This window comes from Siniperca chuatsi, linkage group LG23 (assembly GCF_020085105.1).
Source record: "Siniperca chuatsi isolate FFG_IHB_CAS linkage group LG23, ASM2008510v1, whole genome shotgun sequence".
NCBI lineage: Eukaryota > Metazoa > Chordata > Actinopteri > Centrarchiformes > Sinipercidae > Siniperca > Siniperca chuatsi.
Window position 1 is genome coordinate 21747141 of NC_058064.1, and position 25435 is coordinate 21772575.

At 39.5% G+C, this 25435-nt stretch overlaps 1 protein-coding gene across 3 annotated transcripts in view; it reads left to right on the plus strand.

The window, feature by feature from the left end:
- Positions 1–24690, plus strand: part of LOC122871189 (protein bicaudal D homolog 1-like) — a 93755-nt gene extending 69065 nt beyond the window's left edge. The window contains exons 12-13 of one of the 3 annotated variants that reach the window (XM_044185975.1): positions 5283–5366; positions 11890–13336. In XM_044185975.1, the coding sequence (XP_044041910.1) occupies positions 5283–5336 (54 nt within the window). In that variant the 3' untranslated portion in view covers positions 5337–5366; positions 11890–13336. Of the gene's footprint in view, positions 1–5282; positions 5367–11889; positions 13337–24293 lie in introns of those variants that run through there. The other 2 variants (XM_044185974.1, XM_044185976.1) reach the window with 2 other exon arrangements.
- The last annotated feature ends 745 nt before the right edge of the window (positions 24691–25435 follow it).

A 25435-nucleotide genomic window follows, 5' to 3' on the forward strand; every position in this document is an offset into this window, starting at 1 on the left:
TCTGTGGATTTATCTAACGCCCATGGTAGAGTACACAATTTTGTACATGTAATAGAAATGTAAATATCTCAATGTTACAACATTACCTAGTACCTGGACCAGTTGTTTGCATATGGTAGCATTAAACGTCTTAGTATAGCCTTTATTAATTGCTTCTCGTGTGATCATTATTACACACTGAGTCTCTGCCTTGCTTGCTGAATTGCTATCCAATGGAAACACATATTCCATTGATAAGGGAACCGGAAAACATGCCAAGCAAGTCTTATTAGGGCTAAAATCCTGCCCTTGTGCCAACACCCAGTGGTACCAGGCGTTGCGCTGTGTTGGAACATAGAGATCTTCAGGTACATACCACCGTTTTTTTGTTCTTTTATGTCTTATGTTTTATGTCCACTTTAAGTGGAACAGTGTACTTTTCTGTTACTGAATTGCCTACTGTTTTTAATGCTCTACTGCTCAATTTTGGAATTGGAGTTAGCTCTGATGTTTTAATAACTGATTCTGCTGCCCTTGAATCTACCAAAAAGGTGACTACTTGGTCTGAGACCTACAATGTGGTAGAATGCGGAGCTTGCTTGAAGTGGAGTATTTTCAAAGTGGGGTTGTATTGGTACTTTTGCTTAAGTAATGGACCTGAATATTTCTTCCACCTCTGGTTAGAATGCCTAAAGCCTAACTGCACCTGTGTTACCAGCCGAGCTTTCTTCTTTAAGTAAGGTAGCCTTGTGGGTAGTAAAGTTTTAATAGCCACTGAAAAGCTGTGTGTTGTGTTTTCTGCCACATAAAATAGTCCCTGTTCATGTAACGTTACTACGGCGTCTTCTTGTACTCTTCACAGCAGAGTTGGTCCAGACTGTGAATAGCTAGCTAGTTAGCAGCTACGAGTCAGGCTAAAGTAAATTCAAATAGCCTAAAACTGGAGGTCTCAGAGCTGGAAGCTGCAGGTAGACTAACCAGAGCAATTAGATGATTAATCACGTTTTCTCTTGTGATTTATTTCTGCTACAGTGAAGAAAATCACAATCACTCGTAGCTACTAACAAGCTAGCTATTCACAGTCTGGACCAATTCTGCTGTGAAGAGAAGAAGACGTAGTAAAGTTACATAAACAGGGACTTTTCATTTATTTTCTGTGCTAGCAAACACAACACACTGTCACGGGTAGTTGTATGGTGGACCAAGTGCAGGACTCGGACACAGAGGAGAGATGAGGTTATGAGGTTTTATTGCAAACAACAGGGATATGGAGGTGAAGTAGAGAGGAGATGATGGCTGCCAGGAGAGGTGCAGGGATAACAGGCAAGCAAGCAGGTAGATAGGCAGGCAACAAACACGTTAAACACAGGTATAAACTAAGAACGAAAATAGCAAAAAAAGACTAAGAGGCCGGACATAAACTACCACGGTAGTAGAGACAATGATCTGGCCATGAGTGGGAGTTCAGCCAAAGTAGATGAGGTGATGAGCTGATAGCAGACAGGTGTGCTGCTGAGCTGGGAGCCAGGAGGTGAGACCACACACAAACATACACAGACAGAGATAGGCAGAGAGATAGACATGGGAGCACTGGGAACACAGGAAAGGGAAAAAAACAACACCAGAGGCACAGCCATGGTCATGACGCACACAGCCTTTCAGTAAAGATTATACTGCAACTTGAGCTTATCTACACACTTTATAGCTGACAAAAGTAACGTAACTACCCCTCAGCGGCGACCACTGGAAACACGGAAAACTCAAATATGATGATATGGTTGATATATCACCCTGTCCTAAGTCAAGGATTCCCATTTTCACCAAAATTGATAATAATATGTACACAAATGCTATCTTACCTAATTGTGAACCATCCTCAAATAAAAGGAATTAGCATTTTTAATTATGAACACCAAATTAGTCATTTTGCAGATGACACAGTAATCTTCTTAAAAAACATCTAAAATAGGAAAAGCCCTTGACATAATGTCAATCTTTTCTACTAATTTGAAAAAAAGTCAATTGTTACCTCTTTATCCTTGTGTTGAGGCAAATATTGAATCCATTCAAAACACAAAATGAACACAGAAGAAAAAATAGATAATATGAGAAAATGTCTTAATCATTGGCTTATAAGAGATCTTTCTATTTTTGGCAGAAGGTATTTCTAAACTAATGTATCCATGTCATTCTCTTTGTGTTTTTCCTCAAATGATTAAAAGGGGAAATCTGTAACTTTTAATTTTATATCCCACTATCTATCTATGTATCTATCTATCTAACTATGGCGGTCTGTAAGCCTTGAATTTGAATCTGATCGGAGTGTTCAAGTTGAATTGGATAAAAGCTTATTTGGCACATCCTGGTTCTATATGGTTTCATATTCCAAAATATTCATTCCAGAAAGAGTTTATGTGGAGATGTGATTTCTAAACTGCCTATTAAGCTGTCAGATTTCCATAAACAGATATTGTATTACTGGAAAAATTATATTTACCCATAATTTTAAACTGCATGGCTGTACCTTGTGGAATAATAGAACCATTACAATCAATAGGAAGGCCCTATTTAAACAAGAGTCTGTAGATGTTTATAGATGTTTAACAGATTAACAGAGTATATGTGACAATTCATGAACATACCCTAACCAAGATGTGTTTTGCACAGCACCCCTGATACAATCACTTCCTTGTGGATTTTGTTTGAAAGAGCCTGAAACTATTGAGCATTTCTTTTTTTCTTGTTCAGTCACATTGCAGTTTTAGTGGGATCTTTACTGCGGGTTAAATATTGGGACTGGCAATCCTTCATTTGATTTATTTCAGGTTTTGATATATATGGTTGGTCTCTCAAGGAAGGTGTCAGATATGGTTAACTTAATTATCATTATGGGTAAATATCATATACATACATGCAAATGGAAAAACAGTAAACCCTCCTTAATTTGTTTTTAAATGAATGTAAAAACTATTTATCATCCATAAAAATGATATATAAGAATAAGCAGTCTCTTAATGAATTATATGAAGTCATGTCTAAGGCTCTTTCATTTTAATTATAGTCCTTGTTGCTCAAATTCTTTAAGTTTACATTTTGTGTGTGTTTAAATGTTTTTTCTACTTTTTTTATACAATGCATACAGTATATGTATGACTGGAGTTATATGTATGTGTATATATTTATATTTCCTGGCTTGTATTTATTGTTTCATTTGTAAGCTGCTGTTCCCTTCTTAAGTTTGTAAACTGCAATTGTTCAACAAAGGGGAAAAAGCTTAGAGGGCTGCACCTATACTCACAGCCTTAGAGGGCAAAGCTTATACAAAATAGAACGATAGTTACGTACCATAACTCCAGATTCTATCGCTAGTGGGTTAAGGGCGAAGCAGCATATTGTCCATGCCCCACTGGGCCCGTCCTGTAATACCCACAAACACACACTCACTTCAAGAGAAATCTATAACCAGTCCATACCTCACCAATGCATCACAGCGCAATGGCACATCACAGTATCATATGTGCACAGATGGCACAGAGACAGTACAATACCTGATATTCACCATGAGGGAATGAAAGTGGAAAACAACATAAAACCTGCTGCTGTGAGAAGTGGAGACGATGGTTATGCACTGTAACAGTCCAGCAGAGAGCAGCGTAGGAGAGAAAACAGCTCTCAATAGAAACAAATGAAAGAGCAGGGGGAGTTAATAGATAATTAGAATAAGTTCTCTTTCAGCTCAAACATCTTCATATATGAGTGCAAAGAATTGCTCTTGCAACTGCATTTATAACCATGGCTTAACCATATATAATATTACTGGGACCACTACAATTGCAGATGAACATTTAATATCCTTGAATTCACATTATAGACACTACCACTGACTATCTGTGTAACAATGTGGCCACAATATAGCACTTTGACCATACACGGTCCAGCCATATACTAGGTTTTGACCTGGTCTTGTTTGAATACTAGCAAATTAATTGTTGGTTAACTTTGTAAAAATCATGAAGGGTTTGAATTATTATATTTTAATTATCTTAGAATATGTATAGTTAACCCCTGGAACATGTTTCACTTTTTTAGAAAGACCCATGAAAGAAACTAACCCACAATAAAAGATTGTATTGAGTTACAGAAGTTAGTGAAACAGTGAGGCAATGTCAGAACTCTATTAATATAGGTGGTCATTGCTCTGTGTGCTGGCGAGGAGTAAAACTGCTATAACAGCATTCCCACTGCGGTTTAAGGAACGGCAAATATAAACTGTCGCAATTCAAAGATGAGCTCCACTTTGGACTGGGATTGTTGAATACATCCATGATTAAATGATATTTATGGACAGACCTACCAAAGGAAAATAAACCAATTTGGGTATCTCTGTAGGGCTAACATTGCATATACTGTAGTTTTCTTCCTTTTTGCCTTGCGTCTTTCTTGGCCTCCAGTCTAATCTTGCTTAGCCAGAGAAAATGGCTTTGTGGCCCCACTCCCTGCATTTAAAATTAAAGAAATGTCTCTCTAGCTAAAACTCCAATGTCCTGTCAGAGTATCACCTCTTAATACTGACCATATCACACAACACTATAGAATCACTGTTTAATTTTGTTGTGATCAAATCTTTCTTGGTCATGTTGGGAGTTCTGTCCTAGCATACTGTAAGCAGCACCTCTGAGCTAATGCCCTGCTGTGTAAACATCCAGACTGTTAAATGTCATACCAATAAATGTGTCCGTTGTGTGTCGATGCCTGTTTGCTTTCTGACCACTTTAAATGCAGGTGTACATACCAAGTATTTTAAATCTTTATCTGTACAGTGTTATGTTATTATATACTGTAAATATCTATGAATTAATACTTTGTTTGTCGTATTTTGTGATTGGGTGGTTGATCATCATTCTCCTCTATTATTCCACACTAGCAATATTTATTTCCATAATATCCATTTGTAGTTATAAGTATGAAGCAAGATGGTGTAGTCCCTCATTCGTCCAGGAGTGCTCTATCGTAGAAAAGGTTTCAGTCGTAGTCATCTGGACACTGTTTTCAGAATCAGAATCAATCAAAAGTATGAAGCAGTATACTTATACCAATATAGCCCTTCAACACAAAAATAAATCAAAAAAGAGAGAAATCAAAATATTAAATCCAACCCAACCTTACAGATGTGTGGGTAAGTGTTGAGTCCTTGATTTTTTTTTCCTTTGGACAAGCCTTTATTATCTTTTGTGTTTAAATCTGAAATATTTACAGTGTATATCTGTGCTGTGTGTCTGTCTAACAGTGTCAGTTTCTTGCAGATCGTCAGTAGCCTTCTGCCACAGTGCCGTTCCTCGTACCCTCCCCACAGATGAGGGTTTGAGCCTCCTCAGCTCCTTTCACAGGTAAAGCAACATTGCAGTCCCACCTACTACCAACAGACACTAGAGACAGATTTTCAATGCCCTGTCCAAATCTCCCCCCTTACGCCACAAGTTGCCCCATTTTTCTCCAATCATAGAACACATTCACCCAGATTTGAAAAATATTGTCTTGTGAGTCTGAAGACCAGTTGAATGCTTCTTTAAAAGTCTAAATCCCAAATATCTTGGAAGGAGGATTTCCTTTGCTAATAAAAAGTGTTCATGGAATAATATTATATTATTGTAATGTTAGACAATAGCTTGCAGCAGTAAGGGGCTGATATTTAGGTCCCATTTGTGTGTAAGAGAGCTAAGGTGGGCTACATGTGGGGCGAATGTAAGCAATCATCCACTATTTGTTATTCCAATTACAGCCATGCTAGCGGCATGGCCCTAGGGGTGGCAATGCTAGTCTGTCTGTCGGTTGGTCGGTCCACCACTTTGGTCCAGATTGAAATATCTCCACAGCTATCGGATGGATTGCCATAGAATATTGTACAGACGTTTATCGTCCATTCAGGATGAACTGAAATAAATTTGGTGATACTCTGACATTTAATCTAGCGGCATCATCAGGGGAAAATTTATATTAGACCAATACTTTGGTTTTTGACCAAATACCTATTCCATCAGGACTTTTTGTTTAGTGCTAATTAGCAGATGTTAGTATGCTAACACATTAAACTACGATTGTGAACATGGTAAACATTATACCTTCTTAGCATTAGCATCTTAGAATTGTCACTGTGAGCATGTTAGCATGCTTGTGTAAGCATATAATGTTAGAGCTCAGAGCTCTGCTGTGCAAGTACAGCCTCACAAAGCCAATAGCATGTCTGAGGACTCTTAGTCTTCACCTGTTTTCTGTATGCAATCATCCTCAATGTCTACTTAAAGTATGCAAGCTAATGATTAGGCAAAGATGGGTAACAAGCGGGGCCCTTATCTGAAAACTTGGCTCCAGGTGGGATATGTGTTGTTTACTGTGTTTTAACAAAGTTCTTATTCCCAGGTCATCAAACACCGACGTTTTGTCATGCCCCTTGACATCTCATATAGACGCAAAAGGTACCCTTCAGCATCTGTATGAGACGCACCCGGCTTTCAATTAACTCCAGTGTAAAACCATCCGCAGCAATATTAGATGCTCAGAGCAACTGCTCCGGCCGTCCATTCACTCCAATATTAACCTGACCACGGCACTATAAGAAGCTGTGAGCAGCAGTCACATTGGAGAACTGAGCAACCACCGCCCGAAAGTATTTTCCTCACTGTTAATTCCCATGGTAAGGTTTTCTTTCAACGACATCCTCAACACAAAAACACGAAAGTGTCCTTGATAATTCAACAATACGATAGTTTAATGTTACGGCTATCAGGTTGAATGATTTTTCCTTCAGTTCTGAGAAACAAAGTTTTTTGTCCTATACTACCAATAGAAATTAGTCTGCCAAGTTTCTTTTGTGAAAACCTAGATGGTGGACATTTCTTTTATTCTCAGTGGAAAATGCATTATTTTAAGATTTAAGATTTTTTAAGAGTTTCTGCGTTAACATGCATTTTGATAACATTTCTAGCCAAAAATTTGCGTTTATTTTCATAATCTTTGTTGAAGATCCATACGCTAGGATCTTGCTTAATAAAAGGCGTTTTATAACCTGTGATTGTAAAATGTGAAGTTGCTCATTTAATTTTAGATTTCCAAGAATATGTGTCTGAGGCTGTCGGCAAGTTCTTAATCATGGTGGGATTTGTTGGGTCTCTGTAAATAATATTATAAAGAGTACGGTCTAGACCTGCTCTATAGGAAAAGTGCAATGAGATAACTTCTGTTATGAATTGGCACTATATAAATAAAATTGATTTGAAATTGAATTTAATTAATTATTACCTTACTGACATAAAATCCCAAAACGAAGAATCATAAAAATACAAAAAATCTCCAGGGTTGTGTAAGTAGTAGCCTATGCATGACTCAGTATTTGATGGCCTGTGAATGACAACGAGTTGGTCTTTTCAGCCATAACCCAAGCACTTCAGGCCTTCCTCCATGCCTGGAGTAATGCCCTAGATTGTCAGCAGTATTGTAAAATAATTAATCTCTGAAGGTGACTAATTTTGTTCACAAGTTCCGCTAAAAAAGAAAAAACAAACAAACAAAAAAGCTTCTTTTTATATAGTGGGCCTTCAAAGTGCTGTCTGAAACTATACGCTTGGGATGGCTTGTGTCTATGAAATGAGAAAATTTAAACTTTTGCTGTAGAGCTAAGCCAGATACATCATTGGAAAGGCCGCGACCTGTAGAATTAGATGTGTCAGTATGAAGAATCTTCATGGCTCCTGCTTTGAGATACTCACCTTTGAACCTTCACCTTGCACGTTTGAATTCTTATAATCCAGCAACAAAAGAGTACAGACATGTGACCAACTGTTATAGAGTGCTTGACTTCAGCTATCATGTGAGCATAGTCAAAAACTTGGGGTGCTGTCAAATAAGATTCGGTACAGTCAGATGGCTAAGAGGAATACAAAAAATCCTCTTTACAAATCAATGTTATTTTGTATGAAGGGTTTGCAAAAAAAGTTGTGTTTTGTACATGGAGAACAAAACACTGTGCAATGGTTCAACCAGACTGACAATTGAAAGGGCAGAAAGAGACAAAGATACATCTGAGAAACAGTTAAATAAGAATATAAGAAATCAGCAGTCATTAGTAAAAGAAATTGGAAGCTGAGCATTAAAATCTGTGCAGATTTAAACAGGAACAGGTTGCTGTTTCAGTGTCAAAAGCACAAAAAATGCCTCTAACAAGCTGGAATAAACAGGTGTGTTGCTTTAGCAAAGCTATTCTTAAAACTTCAAAATAGAAATAGCAGGTTAGTCCAGGGTTAGCACTATTGGAATTGGATCACTGAATAGCAGCTGAACATACTGTGGAGAGACAAATCACAGTTTAAACCTATTCAATCTAACCACTGAGTAGACTGCAGAGGGCCCAAAGAAAAACGGTTTCCCAAAATATTTAAAACCCAGTTGCACAGTTGTGGTTCAACTAGGGTCACTTATGCAGTTCTGGACTGGAAAACAAATGAATAATCAAAAAGTATTTTGGGGAAAAATGGTTCCAACAGTATTCTCCTCTGTCAGTGGCAGCACTGTGGGGACATTGACTAAACGTTTTAATCATTTAATTATTCTAAAATTTTTTCAAATGTAAATAATACATTTGGTGTATAATTATACTGTTTTTATGTTAAAATAGCTATTATTGAAGAAGAAAAACATCAATATAACAGGTGACTCCAAACTTTTGAGTAGTAGTGTACATATATGCATTGCTACCATCCAACTACCAGCCAATAACCTGCCTCTGCACAACATGGAAGCTCCTGTCAGGTATCATAGCGGCTAAGATGAGTAGGCACATGGCTCAATACATGGACAGGGCCCAGAAGGGAATTGGTAGTAATACCAGGGGAGCCAAGCACCAGCTACTGGTCGATAGAGCAGTGACTCGAGACTGCAAGACCAGGCAGACCAACCTGTGCTCCGCCTAGATTGACAACAAGAAAGCCTACGACTCAATGCCACATGCATGGATACTGGAATGCTTGGAAATGTACAAGGTCAACAGGATACTAAGAGTCTTCATCAAGAAATCAATGGGGCTGTGGAAAATAACTCTAGAAGCCGACTCAAAGCCAGTTCCACAAGTCACCATCAAGTGTGGCATATACCAAGCACTATCCCTGCTGTTGTTCTGCATAGGCCTGAACCCTCTCAGCCAGATCGTCACGAAGAGTGGCTATGGATATTGGTTCATATATATATATATATATATATATATATATATAAACATATATATGAAAGTTGCATAATATAAATATGGAAATAGAATTAATTGCACAGGATATTAAATAATATTGTTAAAATAGATTTTCACCCATTTAACAATTAGATATTTAAAATCTGATTACACAAATGTGTTTACCATCCCCTTAAACTCCCCACTGTACTCTCAATTCAGAATTTGCAACTTCCAATCATTTGAAAAATACTAATATTTCCTAAAAATTACAATTCCCTACAGGCCTGCCATGCAGCTTGATACAAATCAACACCACAGTTGTAGTTCCTCCGGTTTTCAAAGTAGTGTTGTAAATAGGGTCGTAAAAAGATATATCTACTAAATATATCAAATATCTACTACAGTTGAATTATTAATTACACTTCATCTAGATGATATATGTTAAGAAAAGTAAAGACGTTGGTTTATTTCAGCTATTTTAGCGAGTATTCTAGAAATGGGGTTTTGGATTGGTAGTTCTTCCGGTTTGAAAAGAAGGGTTGTAAATATGATCGTAAAAAGATACCTCTACTAAATATATCAAATATCTATTACAGCTGAACTAGTAATTACACTGCATCTAGATAATCTATGTTAAGAAAAAATAAAAATGTTGTTTTATTTAAGACATTTTAGCCAAAACAGGAGACAAACACCCCTTGTTTTTTAGCTTGGGAAACAGCCAATGGGAAGAGAAAAAACATTTTCTCCTGGATCAGGGAGGGGCAGCCAGAAAACAATAGGCCTGATTACTGGGCCATCTTGGAAACAATTAGGTCAGTTTCAGGTGAAACTAGCTAATCCACAGATACTCAGGTAGACTCCTTCCTGAGGGCAGGGCTTACGTAACACAGAGTAGCTTAAATTTCTTAGTTCCCATTCCATTTTTTCACAATTGAGAATGACTTCCAGTTGGGATTCTGAAAACAGTGTCCAGATGACTACGACTGAAACCTTTTCTATGATCAGGGAACATTTCATGCCAAAAACGGCTATGTAAAAACCTATGTGGCACACTGTCTGGCTGATTATGACTGTAAATTCATTGTACAATAAGTACTTTATCAAGTAATTTAAACATTTTCCACCAGAATTCAGTTTTAGCAGTGAGCAGGATTGCTCTTGCAGTGGTGGCTAAAGATCATGGCTAATGTAGCCTAGCCTTCCGCTATCCTAAACTGACAAAAAAAACCCTTTATTTCTCAGAATCAGAGGAGAAATCATTCAAACTGATAGCCGTAACATTAACCTATCTTACTGTTGAATTATCGAGGACACTTTCAGGTTTTCATTTTGAGAAATGTTGAGGATATCGTTGAAAGAAAACCTTTACATGGGAATTAACAGTGAGGAAAATACTTCCGGGTCCTCAGTTCTCCAATGGGACTGCTGCTCACAGCGTCTTATAGTCAGGTTAATATTGGAGTGAATGGACTGCCGGAGCAGTTGCTCTGAGCGTCTAATATTACCACGTATGGTTCTACATTGGAGTTAATTGAAAGCCCAGTGCGTCTGATACAGACGCTGAAGGGTACCTTGAGGGCTGCCTTTGGTGTGTGAGTGTGTGTGAATGATTAATTAGTTTCTTTGTACTGATGAGCTGTTGGCACCTTCCATCAGTGTATGAATAAATTCTGTCCAAGGTTTCTGCCCTCTTAAAGGAAGTTTTTCCTTGCCACTGTCGCCAAATGCTTGCTCATGGTGGGATTTGTTGGGTCTCTGTAATTAATATTATAAAGAGTACGGTCTAGATGTGCTCTAATGGAAAAGCGCAATGAGATAACTTCTGCTATGAATTGGTGCTATATAAATAAAATTGAATTGAATTGAAAGTGTGTGATTGGGGTGAATGTGATATGTAGTGTGTGAAGCGCTTTGAGTGGTCGTAAGACTAGAAAGGCGCTATACAAGTACAGTCCATTTACCATTTACAAATGAAGAATAATGTAAACACCAACCCACCAGCCCCATAATGTCAGGCCAATGTCAGGTCACTGGGACAGAATTTTACCTTTAAATAAAATTGCACATACATACTGGTTCTAAGCCTGGCATATCTAGTCTGTCCATTTTCTATGTTTGCCTTATAGAGGAATTGTTGTCTCCTAACGACACACACAGGTGGTAAAATGGCTGGTCACAATATATTGGCTGTGAGTTGGGTTTCTGTCCTGAACTGACAGGTCATTTAAGAGGTAGTTGGACTTTAGTGAGTGCTTGCTGATCTCTTTGTATCAGCTCCTTCAGACTGTACAGTCTGTTAAACCACCTCTGGTTGAAATATACAGTGTAAGATTTTTAGAGTTTTTTGTAACTTTAGATGCACAGCACATGACATGAATAGTGTATCTGAATAGCTATATTGCTATAAAACTGTAAAGAGTTTGTGGGCCTGTATCAAATGAACATGATATTTTCTAACATATGATAATTGTACATGCTCACAAAATACAAAAGAATATGTGTTTTCAATGATTACCGTTACATTTTTTCTCACATAAACACATGGCATTCTTTTGTTGCATGTATCTACACCAAATCCTACCCTGCTACTAAACAGGTGGCTGCTAGGCATGATGGTCTATGTTAAACCACTGGACACCTATGCTTGACATCATAGCTCAACCATGATCTCTACTCCTTGCTCTCTCTCTCAGCAGAAGTGTGTGTCAACCCTCTTGGATCACTGACCCTTGGTCCACTCAGGAGACGCCCACCATGAGTGCCTTCTGTTTGGCTTCCTCAGTCCCCCCTGGGTCCTCCATCTCTGTGGAACACAATTCCTGACACCTGACCCGTGACACTGTTCACCCAGAAGATTCGCCCAACATTTTGTCTAGAGGACCTCACCCAACTGAAAACCGTCCCACAATGCCTCTACAGGGAGTGCCTGGCTTACACTTACACTGCTTTGGAGAAGCAGAAGTGCTACAGTGACACTTGCTACTGCCAGCAGAGCCACAGGAATCTACTGACACAGCCATTGGCAGAACTGCAGTACCTATTTATCCATGTACGCATCCATTTATTTTGGGTGTTTTGAATAATCAAAATCAAATTAATCAAATTCTCTTTTTGTGTAACCCACAGTGGTTATTGTGTGTCTGCATTAACATTTGGTTTAAAAGTCCCAGAATGTGTATTTCTGTGTATCAGAAACAGTATGGCACCATACAAGTATGTTAACCCTTGTGTGTATTTCATAAAGCATGTGTAGTTGTATAGGCTCTAGCTTTTAATGCTAAAAAATTGCTGCTCCTTTTTAACCCATATGTAAAGCATTACACTGCATTTTTTCGTGTTTTTTTATTTATTTATTATTCCTACACACAATGACTCTTTATTACAAAATAAGAAAAATTCCCTGTAGGATAAGCACAAACTGAAGCAATGCATTCCAAAAACCTGTTGCGTGTGACTGTTCGCATCATATCAAAAGCTGCAAAAAGCTGACAGTACATCAATATTCAACATGTCCTCAACATGTCCAACTTGTTTAGTTGACAGTGCTTGTATGTACAGTAACTTCAGACAGAGTGATATCAGTCAGACTCCTCTGTGCTCTTTCACAGTGAAATAGGACTTTGTTATCAATGCACAATTGCTGAATCACTTGCAGCACTCACTCAGCTGCCAAAAGCTGAAGCCAACAGAACCCAAATGGATATGAGCTGGAGTCTGAGGAGAAAAATAATGTGTATCATTTGAAATGACTAGCAATTGCATCATCAATATTTATTCAACTTCAGGCTCTTCGAAATCTAAATCTCTTAGGCTCAAATCAGGTTTTTTTCCTTCAGGTTGGAGTTTATGCTCTGATCAGGTCTAAATTCCACTTTGTCTCTGAGGGTACAGATGGAGGCTTTTACAGTCAGCCTGAATGCTGCAACACGTCACAAAGAAGAGTGACATTTGATTAATTTTTATTTCCATGATTTCATAACTGACTGTGCTGTACTGTCAGGATGTTATTGTTTTTTACTTAATACAAAATGGACCTGTGAAGAAGGGATTAATAAGCAATGTTGTTGCAGTTTTTGTTTCAGACATTTTCTCCCTAAAATTCTCCCTTTTTATATCACAATTAAAGTACTGATACTTACATTTGCTTTTTCTTTTTTGCCTGTTGTATCCATAGACTATAAAAACGGGGTTGTTGGTGATATCTTCCACAGATTTTTGAATGGCAATTGAAAGTCTGGGTTTGCTTGCTTCCATCTGGGAGGAAGAAAAATTTGGCAGGAAAATGCTTTTGTGCTCTGGGCCTGATTATTGTTTGCGCTGAAAATGGCTTAAAATTGAGAAAGTCTGACTCTGTTGATGAACAGAGATGAAGCTGTTATGGTATACCACTCCCCAACTGCTCCTACGTATGATTAAGTGTGTGTCTCATGTGGCATATGAAGATGCATATGAACAGTTTGAAAAAGAGTGGGACAGACGAACAGATGAGGAAAGGTTGCATGGATGAATCCTCCATGCACGCCAAAATTAGTCACGGAGTTCCGCAAGGTTCAGTGCTTGTACCCATTCTATTCACCTAATATATGCTTCCTTTAGACAATATTTTTAGGAAACTTTTAGGAACACTTCATAAACTTTCATTGTTATGTGGAGGACATCCAGTTATATCTATTGATCAAGCTGAAACTCAAGATGGTGGACGTGACCACGTGGGTCTTCGTCACGTAAAGAGCCAAAATGGTGGGCAGAGCCCCGAAACTCAAACAAAGGGACAGAGCCGAAAAGGAGGACAAGCTCTAATTGTCCTCAAGAGGACAACTTAGCTAGCCAATTTGGGTTTGGGAGGCAGACACCATCTCCACATTTAAGAGTAGGCTTAAGACTTTCCTCTTTGATGAAGCTTATAGTTAGGGCTGGCTTGGGTGAGCCCTGAACCATCCCTTAGTTATGCTGCTATAGGCCTGGACTGCTGGGAGACTTCCCATGATGCACCTCTTTCCTCCTCTTCTCTCTCCTGTAGTTTTGTGCTGTCTCATCTCTCCTCTCTCCTTCTGTCGCTTCTTGCAGGTATTTCTGCCTCCGGAGCTGTAGAGTCTGTATTTATGATTGCAAGTCACCTACTGTCCCCATGTTCCTGCTTGACAACTGCTACTACAAATAATATTATTAGTCATATTATTCTTAGTCTTATTATTCCTATCATCATTACTATTATTGTTTTATAAACGTTAATATTACCACTACCATTATATTATGTTGTGATGGTGTCAAGCAGGGTAGCAGGAGAAATAAGGGATTGGACCCAAAATGCAGACACAGAGGCAGAGCAGGTGCAGTTCAGTAATTTATTCAAGAACACAAAAGGCTTAGACTGATTTCAGGCAGTGATCAAAAAATCAGGGAAGAAGTCCACAAGGTCCAAGGGAGACAGAATAATCCAAAACACCAGGGAAATAAATGCTGGGACGCTTGACCAAAAGACAAAGAGAACTTGACAAAGAGACACGGGAAGCATATAGACTAAATACACTCAGGTGAAGGTAGATAACGAGACACAGGTGTTGCAGAGCAAACAAATAAAACTGGTGGGAAAAGCAAACAAAGACAGGAAGTAAAATTACCAGACACATGAGGGGAAAGAGCATTTAAAAATAAAACAGGAAATACAATACATAAAACCTCAAACCATGACACATTATTGTTATTTTAAAATTCTATGTGGAATTTGTGCTACTCCTGCGCCTCTCTCTCTCTCTCTCTCTCTCTCTCTCTCAAGCTAACTGGTTGAGGCAGATGGCGACCCAGAGTCTGGCTCTGCTTGAGGTTTCTGCCTCTTAAAAGGAAGTTTTTCTTTGCCACTGTTGCCAAGTGCTTCCTCTTGGTGGGAATTGTTGGGTCTCTCTAAATAATATTATAAAGAATACAGTCTAGACCTGCTCTATAGGAAAAGTTCAGTTATTAATTGGCAATATAAAAATAAAATGAAATTGAATGGTATTTTGTTGTTTTACTTGTTAATCTGAGATACAGAGGAAAGTGTTTTGGAAGACTGGTGTCCCTCATGCTGTTCTGGCTAGGTCATTAGCACTTTCAGATCATGAAGTAGGAATGGCTTTACAAGACATGGGTGTGTCCTATTGTGACACTGATTTAGCCACAGGTCAAAAGGTAAACTACAGGAAGGGAGCCACCATCCATCCTTTCCACATTGAGTGCCCACAAAACTTTTCAGGTGGCATATCCATTTCCCACTATGGTCCATAATTTTGTGATAGACATTCCTGTGTTTAAAAATACCCATCCAGCAATGGGATGGTTTCCAAACAGTTGTGGGCAACTGTAAGTATGATGTGGTTCTGATTAAGGATGCCACTCCATTAGTTGTGGTTCCTAAATCGGATTACAGACCCAACAAATGACCTGGTTAGACCTGATGCTGAAGAAGGCATGACTCCAATCACTGAACAACTCTTGAAGGATGGAATTATTGTTCCATCTCCGCCATCTCCATGCAACACTCCATTTCTTCCCGTGAGGAAAACTGATGGCAAATCCAGGTGACCTGTTCATGATCTGCGTGCTGTAAATGAAGCTGTGTTTGCACCGGTTGTACCAAACCCAGCCACAATTTTGTCTTCTGTGCATGGCAATGCACTTTTACTTTTACTGTATAAAGATTTGTCTAATGCTTTCTTTGGTATTCCAGTTGATCCGGCATCACAATACTGGTTTGCTTTCACTTTTAAAGCGAAAATTATAGCGCCACTAGAAAAACTCCAGCTGGTGAAACAACAAGTACACTACTTAGGATCTGAGATCTCACAAAACAAACAGACAACTGGCAAAGACAGAACTCAAGCGGTTTTGTCAATGCCTAAACCGGTGACAAAAAAAAGCAGATGCTGTCCTTTTTAGGATGCACAGGCTACTGCAGGCAGTGATTATGCTAAAATGGCTCAACTGCTTTTCCGACTTGGCGCATGTGACTGGACTGACTGCACATGACTCAGTGACTTGGACTCCTGAAGCTACTGACTCTTTTGTGAAGCTGAAGGAAGCTTAAGCTTTTGCTCCTGCTTTCGGCACCCCCGATATGTCAAAAGACTTTAGGCTGGCAGTTGATGAGACAAATGGGTTCTATAGTGCTGTTTTGCTTCAAAAACACAGTGATAAATTTAGATCATTTGCCCACTATTCTGAAAGAGAGGTCTTCCTCCTTGTTCCAGAGGAGTGGCTGCGGCTGCAGCAGCAGTGACAGCTTCCTCCTCATTGGTAGCTTACAGGCCAAAATGGCTCACTTCACCCCTGCTTCCACTCTTCATTACTACAATATCCTGAGTTTACCACATGTCACTTTACAAAGGTGTAACATGTTGAATCCAGCCACTCTCCTTCCTACTGAGGAGGATAGTGAAACTCATGATTGTCTGGCAGCAATCACTGAAGCAGTAACTCCCAGACAGGATCTCTCTACTACACCTCTTCCTAACCCTGATCTGATTTATTATGTGGATGGGTCAGCTGGACGGGTAAATGGGTTGGAGCTGTTGGCTATGCCATTGTTAGTGATCATGACATAGTGGAATCTGCAAGACTTCCAGCTCATCTTTCTGCCCAGGCTGCTGAAATTTTCACTCGAACAAGGGCATGCATTTTTGCAGATGGGTAATCTGTCACTATCTACACTGATAGTAGATATGCTTTTGGAATGGTGCATGACTTTGGAACTCTATGGAAGAACAGAGGATTCCTTACATCCCAGGGCACATCTATTTAGCATCATCATCTTGCTAACAATCTTCTTGAAGCCATCGTGCTTCCATCCCAGGTAGCTGTTTGTAAGTCAAGGGCATGTTAGGCTTGCAGACGCTGTGCTTAAATGAAATTCTTTTGCAGATTATATTTCTAAATCTGCTGCTGTCTCATCTGAGTCACACTCACTTCAGATGTATCTTGACTCTGCTGTGGCTCAGACATCTTTTGATCTGCACATGTCCTTTAAAGAGATCCAATCAATGGCAAGTCCTGTGGAAAAGTTTGCATGGAGGAAACATGGTTGTGATCCAGAGGGTGTCTGGAGGGGTCCACAAGGTAAACCTTGTTTGCCGAGGCAACTCTTTCCCTACATGGCTAAGCTCTCACATGGACTAGACCATGTTTCAAAGGGAGGTATGATTGATTTCATTGCTCAGAATTGGATTCAATTGGGTTCAGCACAGTAGCAGAACATTTTTGCAAAAGATGTCTGGTGTGTGCTAAACACAACATATGTATCAGAATTAGAATCAGAAATACTTTATTGAACACTGAGGGGAAACTCTTTTGTTACAGCAGCTCACTATCACGTCAGTGCACACAGGAATAGAAGTACTAAGCAAAAGATATAATACAGTATAATACAAGTCAGATATATTAAGTACCAAGTGGGTATAAGTATAAAATGAATGTGTGAAGTGTAAAATTCAAGTGTGAAGAACAAAGTGGGTTTACTGGTTGATGATAGTAATACGGTATAACGTAATAGTGCATGAACTGTCAAGTTAAGTGTAGCTTATTAAGATTATAATGAGATGGAGGATGTTGCACAGCAGTAAGAAGTATGAATGAATACCAGAACAGCAAGCCTGCTGCCTTTCAGCTTACCGCTCCCGTTGTGATCCCTGTCTGCCCAAACAGTCTCAAAGCCGTCGATGGAAATGTTATGTTATAGTCCGGGATATCCTAGTGTAGCCATGTCTTTGAGAAGCACATCAAACTACAGTCACGGAACTCCGTCCGACTCCGGGCTAAGGGTGTTAGCTCGACCATCTTATTCATGATCTCACGTTGCCCATGACGAGAGAAGGCAGACACGGCTTAAATCTCTTGTTCTTAAAACTCATTTGTCTGCACCCCTCTCTCTTCCTTCGCCGCTTCGTTCCACTTCTGCATCCTCGGTGTGTCCTCCTCCAGATCTCAGTGGGGACATCAGTTGTCCTGGGCACCATGCCGCTCGGCTTCAGCACGATCAGCTGTTCCCTGGTGTAAACAATGCGGCCAAACAGCTGATCTGCAGAGGTGCCCTGACCGATTAGCAGGAGAAGAAGTTTCACGGCGAAAACAATTACTAGTACTGAAAACTAGTACTTTCCTTGTAAACAGGCAGAAGTAACTGCTAAACATTTATTAAAGGAAATCATTCCAAGGTGGGGTATTCCTGAAAAAATGTCAGACAATGGCTCCCATTTTGTTAACAGCACAATCTCATTTTTTGCAGAAAAAACAGGTATTGATTTGAGACAGCATTGTGCCTACCACCCACAGAGTGTTGGTGCCGTTGAAAGAGCTAATGAGGTTCATTATTTTATTCCTACAAAAGTCCTGTTCCTAGTTCAAATGATGAAGTGTCTCATGCTCAAAAGCCTATTTGTTTTCAGTTATCACTCCTAAAGCTAATGCTATTAAATCAGTATGAGGGTGCAATTATTTCTTCAACAATCAAATATACTATCAAACAGGGGGAATTTGAATGCCTGGTATCCTCTGGCCTCTGCAGGTAAGAGAAATAAAGGCCTTGGCCATTATATGTGAATTTACAGCATGTTATTTTGGAAAAAATGGGAAAATATCGAGATATATACAGTATCATATATCGCGGCATAGCCTAAAATTATCAAGATATTATTTATAAGCCATATCGCCCAGTCCTATTACAGATTACTGGAAAAATGTGAACACATCCTTTAAACACCACCAATCCTATTTGCAACATCTCACAATTCAAGACTTTCAAAATCTGTTGTTGGAAATGTCTCTAAATGAGGTATCAGTACAGTAGCATGTGTGGAAACCCAAGGAGAGATAAAGAAACTAAAAACATTTTCAGATGTTGTTTATCTCCAGTATCGTTCCCTCGCTGAAGTTCAGCAGTCACATGATGAAACAGCTGGATGGTATTTGTATTGTAGCTGAAACCTGCGTTCCCCACCTGGGGAAACAATACCCTGTACCATGTTTATGTGAACATTCCTCGCAGCTACAAAACCCACTACGCCCCCACTTTGGACAATCAGACCACATTCCCATTACTCCCAGTAGATTAAAAGGGTCAAACCATCATATATTGTTTTTATTTTTAATTTTATTCTATTCTAATTTGAAATATTTGTATATACATTCTGTGTTTGCTGCATGAAGGGGGCTATAACTTTCATTTCATTGTGCAACTCTGTGCTGTAAAATTTACCTTGAACCTGAATAAAGCCTTGCAGAGATTGTTTCTCCTTAGAAAGTTAAATGATTTTGCAGTGGAAGTGAACATTGGAAATTGTATTTAAGAATCTTACAGAAAAGTATTTTAACATGGTCATGTAGTATGATAACTTGAATATTAATTGTGTCTAAGGGGCACAGAATAAAGCTCTTCAGATTGTGAGCCACCCACTGAGATTGTCCTCAAAAGGAAAACAATTGCAAGAAAACAAGTAATACAAACGGGTAAAACAAACTGTTTATCTTTACCTGATAAGGACTTCTGGTTGCCATGTGATTTCATGACTGTCAGGAGCAAATGAGAAAGTAGCATGATGTGTGACAGATAATATGGGGTTTTGGAAGAATGTCCTCCCAAGAAAAACGACATCATCAGTCTTTTCAGCACACGCCCCAAAACAATGTATGTTTATGAACAAGCGACAGCACCTTCTAGAGGCCACAGTTGTTGGGAATTTGGTAAGGCAGAGATCCTAAAGATCCTAAGATCCTAAATGCCACGGCAAGACACAATAATTGCCCCTTTATCACATAGGAACTCGGCAGCGAACTTGTATTCGACAGCCGTGTTACTGGATTTTTGTAATATAAAACGCAATTATTGTCCCTGCATGCAATGATAGAAACCTAACACATGTAAAAGCCCAACAGTGTGGTACCGAAAAAAACAACGAATGTGCTTAGAACGTTAGATTCGACCGTGTTGGCTGGGTTTTCTTCGGACCAGCTCTCCTGCCATTTAGCTCGAGCTTCTTGTGCGTGGCAGAGCTCGGCTTGGGTGGACAGGAAGTCTTGGTGCAAGCTGGCATTGGGCTGTTGCACAGATTGATAGCTACGCTTCAGTTGAGTGTAGCGTTCCTCCTGTTCCTCAGCTTGCAGCTGAGTTTTGCATTGACAATGAAGGGCAATTTGACCAGGCACATCAGTGATAATGCGCTCAGACTTCCTGGACGGGTGGTTAATGTAAGTCACCAGCTCCTTTATCTTGTCATCGCAGGCATCATAGCTATCTGTCCTCTAAGGAGAGGTGAAGGACACCAGCGACTGCAGGGCTAAGTTGTTTGACTCCTGAGAAGCTTCCGCTCCTATCTCACGGACGTCTTGGTGACTCATTTCAGCACACTTTTAGAGACGACACTCAGGAGCTTTAATTTCTATGTTGTGGTGGGGAAATGATGCTGATCAGCTTGATGAGAGCGCAACTTCAGTGCTCTGTCTGAACTGACACAAAGATTCATCTATGTCTTTTAAAATGTTGTTCGTTGACGTCATGTCCTTAATGTCTGTCCTCAATTAATTGTATTATTTTGTTTTTAATGTATAGTGTGTGTTGAGGCCAAAGACAATTTTCCACATCACAGACAATACTGTTCTTAACTGACTGACTAAAAGTGTTTTCAGTAGAATTTCAGGAATGAGACTTTAAGTGATGTTACTTCCTGACAGTGACATACGTCCAAATATTGTTGTAATTTTTATCACTTGCTCCTGCGCTCCATGAGTGGCAGAAATTGAGAATCTTCCTTCAGGTCTCAAAATCACAGCAGTAACAAAGAACAGCAGCCTCTGCACACTGAAAGCTATTCATAAAATTTGACAGCAGCTTCAAAAATGTCAAAGCAATTTCTCAAATACTGAATACATGTACAGCATGTTCTGATGAATGTCTATAGACTCCTCAAGCTGAGTGTATGGAAGCTGATTTTCTTTGTTCTAACTTTGCCAATTGTAAAAACCCATATGGGAATAAAATCATACATAGTCTCGTAGTAGGAGGAATAGTTTGGCTTTTGTAATAAACTGTGTGCATGTTACTGCTAGCTGTGCTGTCCATGAGGGAAGGCCTGCAGACGGTGATTGATTGCCTCAATCAACCCGCTCCAGACATTCTCCATTATGGTTCTACGTGAGGAGACTGTGCTGAGCCCTCTGGGAGACAGCACCCAGCATCACACCGCTGTCGCCCTACCTACCTCTGTCACGGGCACGGCCATCTGTAAACATTTGTCAAGTGAGAGGTGGGGAGGGCGGTGATGACGGCTGCTGGTGCTGAAGCCTCAGCTGCTGGTTGTCTGCTGTTCATCCTCCAATTCTGTGCTCTCCTCTGGTGGTTCTTTCATGCCCCAGAGGCAACTTCCCTTCTCTTGAAACATAGGTTAAATTAAATTTCCAATGTTTTGTTTCCCTACCTCTCCTGTACATCAAACTGATTTCATTGCCCCATTTTTGCCAGACTAAGAAGCACACTGCGTGCATCACTAATGTTAAAAAAATCATCATGTTTTCTTATAATTATTGCTTATATCTCTTGTAATTATGACGTATGGAATCTGTATCTCATACTAATTACAAAATATGCCTTAAAGGAAAGTTCTGATTTATTAAAACTTGGATCTTTGACAAAATAATCTTAACTCAATTGACAGTTAAAGTTTATTTTTGGAAAAGGTTTGACAAAAAAATATTAGCACCAGGTCTACTACCCAGAAAACATTTCCTCAACCTGCGTTGAGGCCAACAGTCCAATAGACGTCGAGTGACAATGTGACTTTATTTCGATCATTTGCCGACATTAAAACATAATCTTAGGGGAATGGTGATTTTGAGGAAAACTTACTTTACAGTGGTGTAACCGAATAAACAGTGTTTAAAATAACAACGATATAACTTTGTAACAGTGTGTAACAAGTGTTTACACATGACATATTACATATGAACTGGAGCCGGGGAAGCTATCACGCTAGCTGTGTGTTCTGTAGTTATTGCTAACAGTTAGCAGCTAGCGAGCTATTGCTAACATTTTTTGTTGTGCCTGTCAGTGCCCGATCCGTACCAGCTGCCCGATCCATTCTGCACATGCATTAAAGTGGTCCTGTCAGTCAAAGAAGGTTATTGCAAATGTGTCTGTTCATAATTCATGATATGAATGATGATGATGATAAAACAAACCTACTCACACTTGTAGGATTATGATGATGATGAACAATTTAACTATTCCACAGAAAACTGATGCCCTCTCATAAACAGCCTGCCTGGGAGTCATAAACAAGTTCTGTGAGAATTTTAAGATAAACGTTCCCCAAACATCCTGTCTTACTCTCCTTTTGGGTCATAAAACGATCCCTGCCAGGACTCAGAGAAGACGCCAATAAAAGTTAAAGTAGTGTGAAAAAGTGTTTGCCCCCTTCCTGATTTCTTATTTTTTTGCATGTTTGTCACACTTAAATGTTTCAGATCATCAAACAAATTTAAATATTAGTCAAAGATAACACAAGTAAACACAAAATGCAGTTTTTAAATTAAGGTTGTTATTATTAAGGGAAAACAAAATCCAAACCTACATGGCCCTGTGTGAACTAGTGATTGCCCCCTAAGCCTAATAACTGGTTGGGCCACCCTTAGCAGCAACAACTGCAATCAAGCGTTTGCGATAACTTGCAATGAGTCTTTTACAGCGCTGTGGAGGAATTTTGGCCCACTCATCTTTGCAGAATTGTTGTAATTCAGCCACATTGGAGGGTTTTCGAGCATGAACTGCCTTTTTAAGGTCATGCCACAGCATCTCAATAGGATTCAGGTCAGGACTTTGACTAGGCCGCTCCAGTCTTCATTTTGTTCTTCTTCAGCCATTCAGAGGTGGACTTGCTGGTGTGTTTTGGATCATTGTCCTGCTGCAGAACCCAAGTTCGCTTCAGCTTGAGGTCACGAACAGATGGCCGGAGTTTTTGTTAGACAGCAGAATTCATGGTTCCAGGAAGGGGGCAAACACTTTTTCACACCACTGCCAATTTATGACCCTCACTAATCCCCCCTCGACATGATATCTGGACTTCATCAATAAAGGGAACAAGGAACAAAAGAACTTGGCAATTCAGAGTCAAATGTACATTAATTGATATACCATGTTTAATTAATCTGATAGGAAGTATGTGAAATTTTATTTCAACATACTGATTTTGATACAGGAATTGTATGTAAGTATATCTATGCATATATGTAGGAACATATGTGTATTAATAATAATAGATGTAACATGATTGTCATTTATGACATTTTCCTGGGTTATGATATCCTCTTATTCATATAATAGGTATTTAGTGTCTTTCAGCAACTGATGAGAATTGTAACATGTAAGCATTAAATTGGTAACAAACAATTGATTCTTTAGGAAGAAATTAGTACAGGAAAATAATTAAGACAGAACAGATCTGGGGTGGGAGTGAAGTGTTGCGCCAATGACATCACATCACCGCCCCCTGGACAGAAAACTACTAATGCTGCGTTCCAGACAATGTCCGCTCCCCGACCTCAAAGAGTTCCAGGTGCACGACGTCAAACCTAAACAAAATTATGGCTGACCTTGACCTTCTTTGGCAAGTGTACACACAATTGAATTCTGAGCAGTGCAGCCTCCTTGCATATATAAACAAAACAGAGGAGGAAACAACAACGCATGAACAGACGCCATTATACATATTATTTTACTCCATTTTTATACTCGGAAATGTATCTTCATATTCCACTCGCTAGCCTAATACAATACTGTAGTCTACAAATACATCCTACCCCCGTCCCCTATTGATTGAAATGTAGCCTAATGTGAGCTCCCATGGGTGATGCCATTGTTACGTGACGTCAGACAGCTGCTTTTTCGTGAAATTGGGGTAGCTGAATTTACCCCAAGTTCACAAGTAGAAACTCAGACTTTGTTCCATTGTACTTTTTATAGTAGGAGGTCAGACATTTTGAGTTCCGAGTTGTCTGGAACGCAGCATAAAACAGAGAAATCCCAAACAGTCAGGTCTTCCCTTCTCTTCAACGTGCTCTTCTCTTCAATACTTTGCAGGCCCTTAACAAAGTTCTGTGACTCCCGGACGGCAGCCTGTGGGCCATCTGTCCGGAGCCTAGCTCTCTTCCCCTCACATGTCTCCTCTGGCTCTGCAATCCATGGGCCCAGGAGAGTCAACTGAATCCCGAACCGCACATAGCATGTTGAAGGCCAACATCCAGCATTCTAACATGACGAAGTTAGAACTGAATGAACTGTGAGTAACTCTGAAAGCCATCGCGGCTACAGAACAGCCAGCCAAGTGGGTACGCAAGATGCGATCCGCCTTCTGAGAGACACCGATTCAAGCCGAGTCGTATCGCGGGACAGACAATGCCCGAAGAAGAAAAAAATATTTTACAGAGTTCTCTATTTTTATAGTATAATATTCAGTTGTTAATAAAGTTTAAAAAAACTTACTGGTTGTAAAATGTTCACAAATGCATGGTACCATAGACTGTATATAAAGATGGACAACATGACATCTCCCCAAAAGTGAAGCCAAAACATCTCAATCGCCCTTGGTGGCTGGCTGCAGTATAGGTCATAAACCCCGCCCCCCTCAATGTTAGTGAATGGGACTGAGCCAAACTAAAAGCTCAAAGTACATGTCAAATAAATTTTTCCCAAAGATGGTTTCTCTCATTTTAGGTAGTTCTTATCACGCTGATATACTGTATGTTCAAGTGTTAATTTTTTCTGATAAGTTTGGTTTTAATTAGTTATTTGATGGTCAAAAACGGGGGTTACACATCAGGATTGACAACTGAGGCCAGCTTGCGACTGAGTTGGCCGGGTGTATGGGCGGGACCTCGATTCCGCGGCTTCAACTCCGATCACTACTGCGCATGATGTCACCAGCACAAGATGGCAGCTCCCGTATCCGTGATATTTTGGCTTCATTTTTGTACAGTAGGAGGAAGTGGAGACCCGTCATCCATTTTAATATACAGTCTATGCGTGGTACAAACATCATCCACGGGTACAAATCAGGCAGGAATAAATACGTGCATGTGCAGAACGGATCAGGCACTGACAAGTGTCAGATTTTTTATAACTTCAGTAAATTCCCTATGACATAATAGTGAACTATTAAATGTCCAATGATTAAAAACTATTTTGTTATCTTGATTTGAAAGATTTAGTTTTAGTATTTTGAG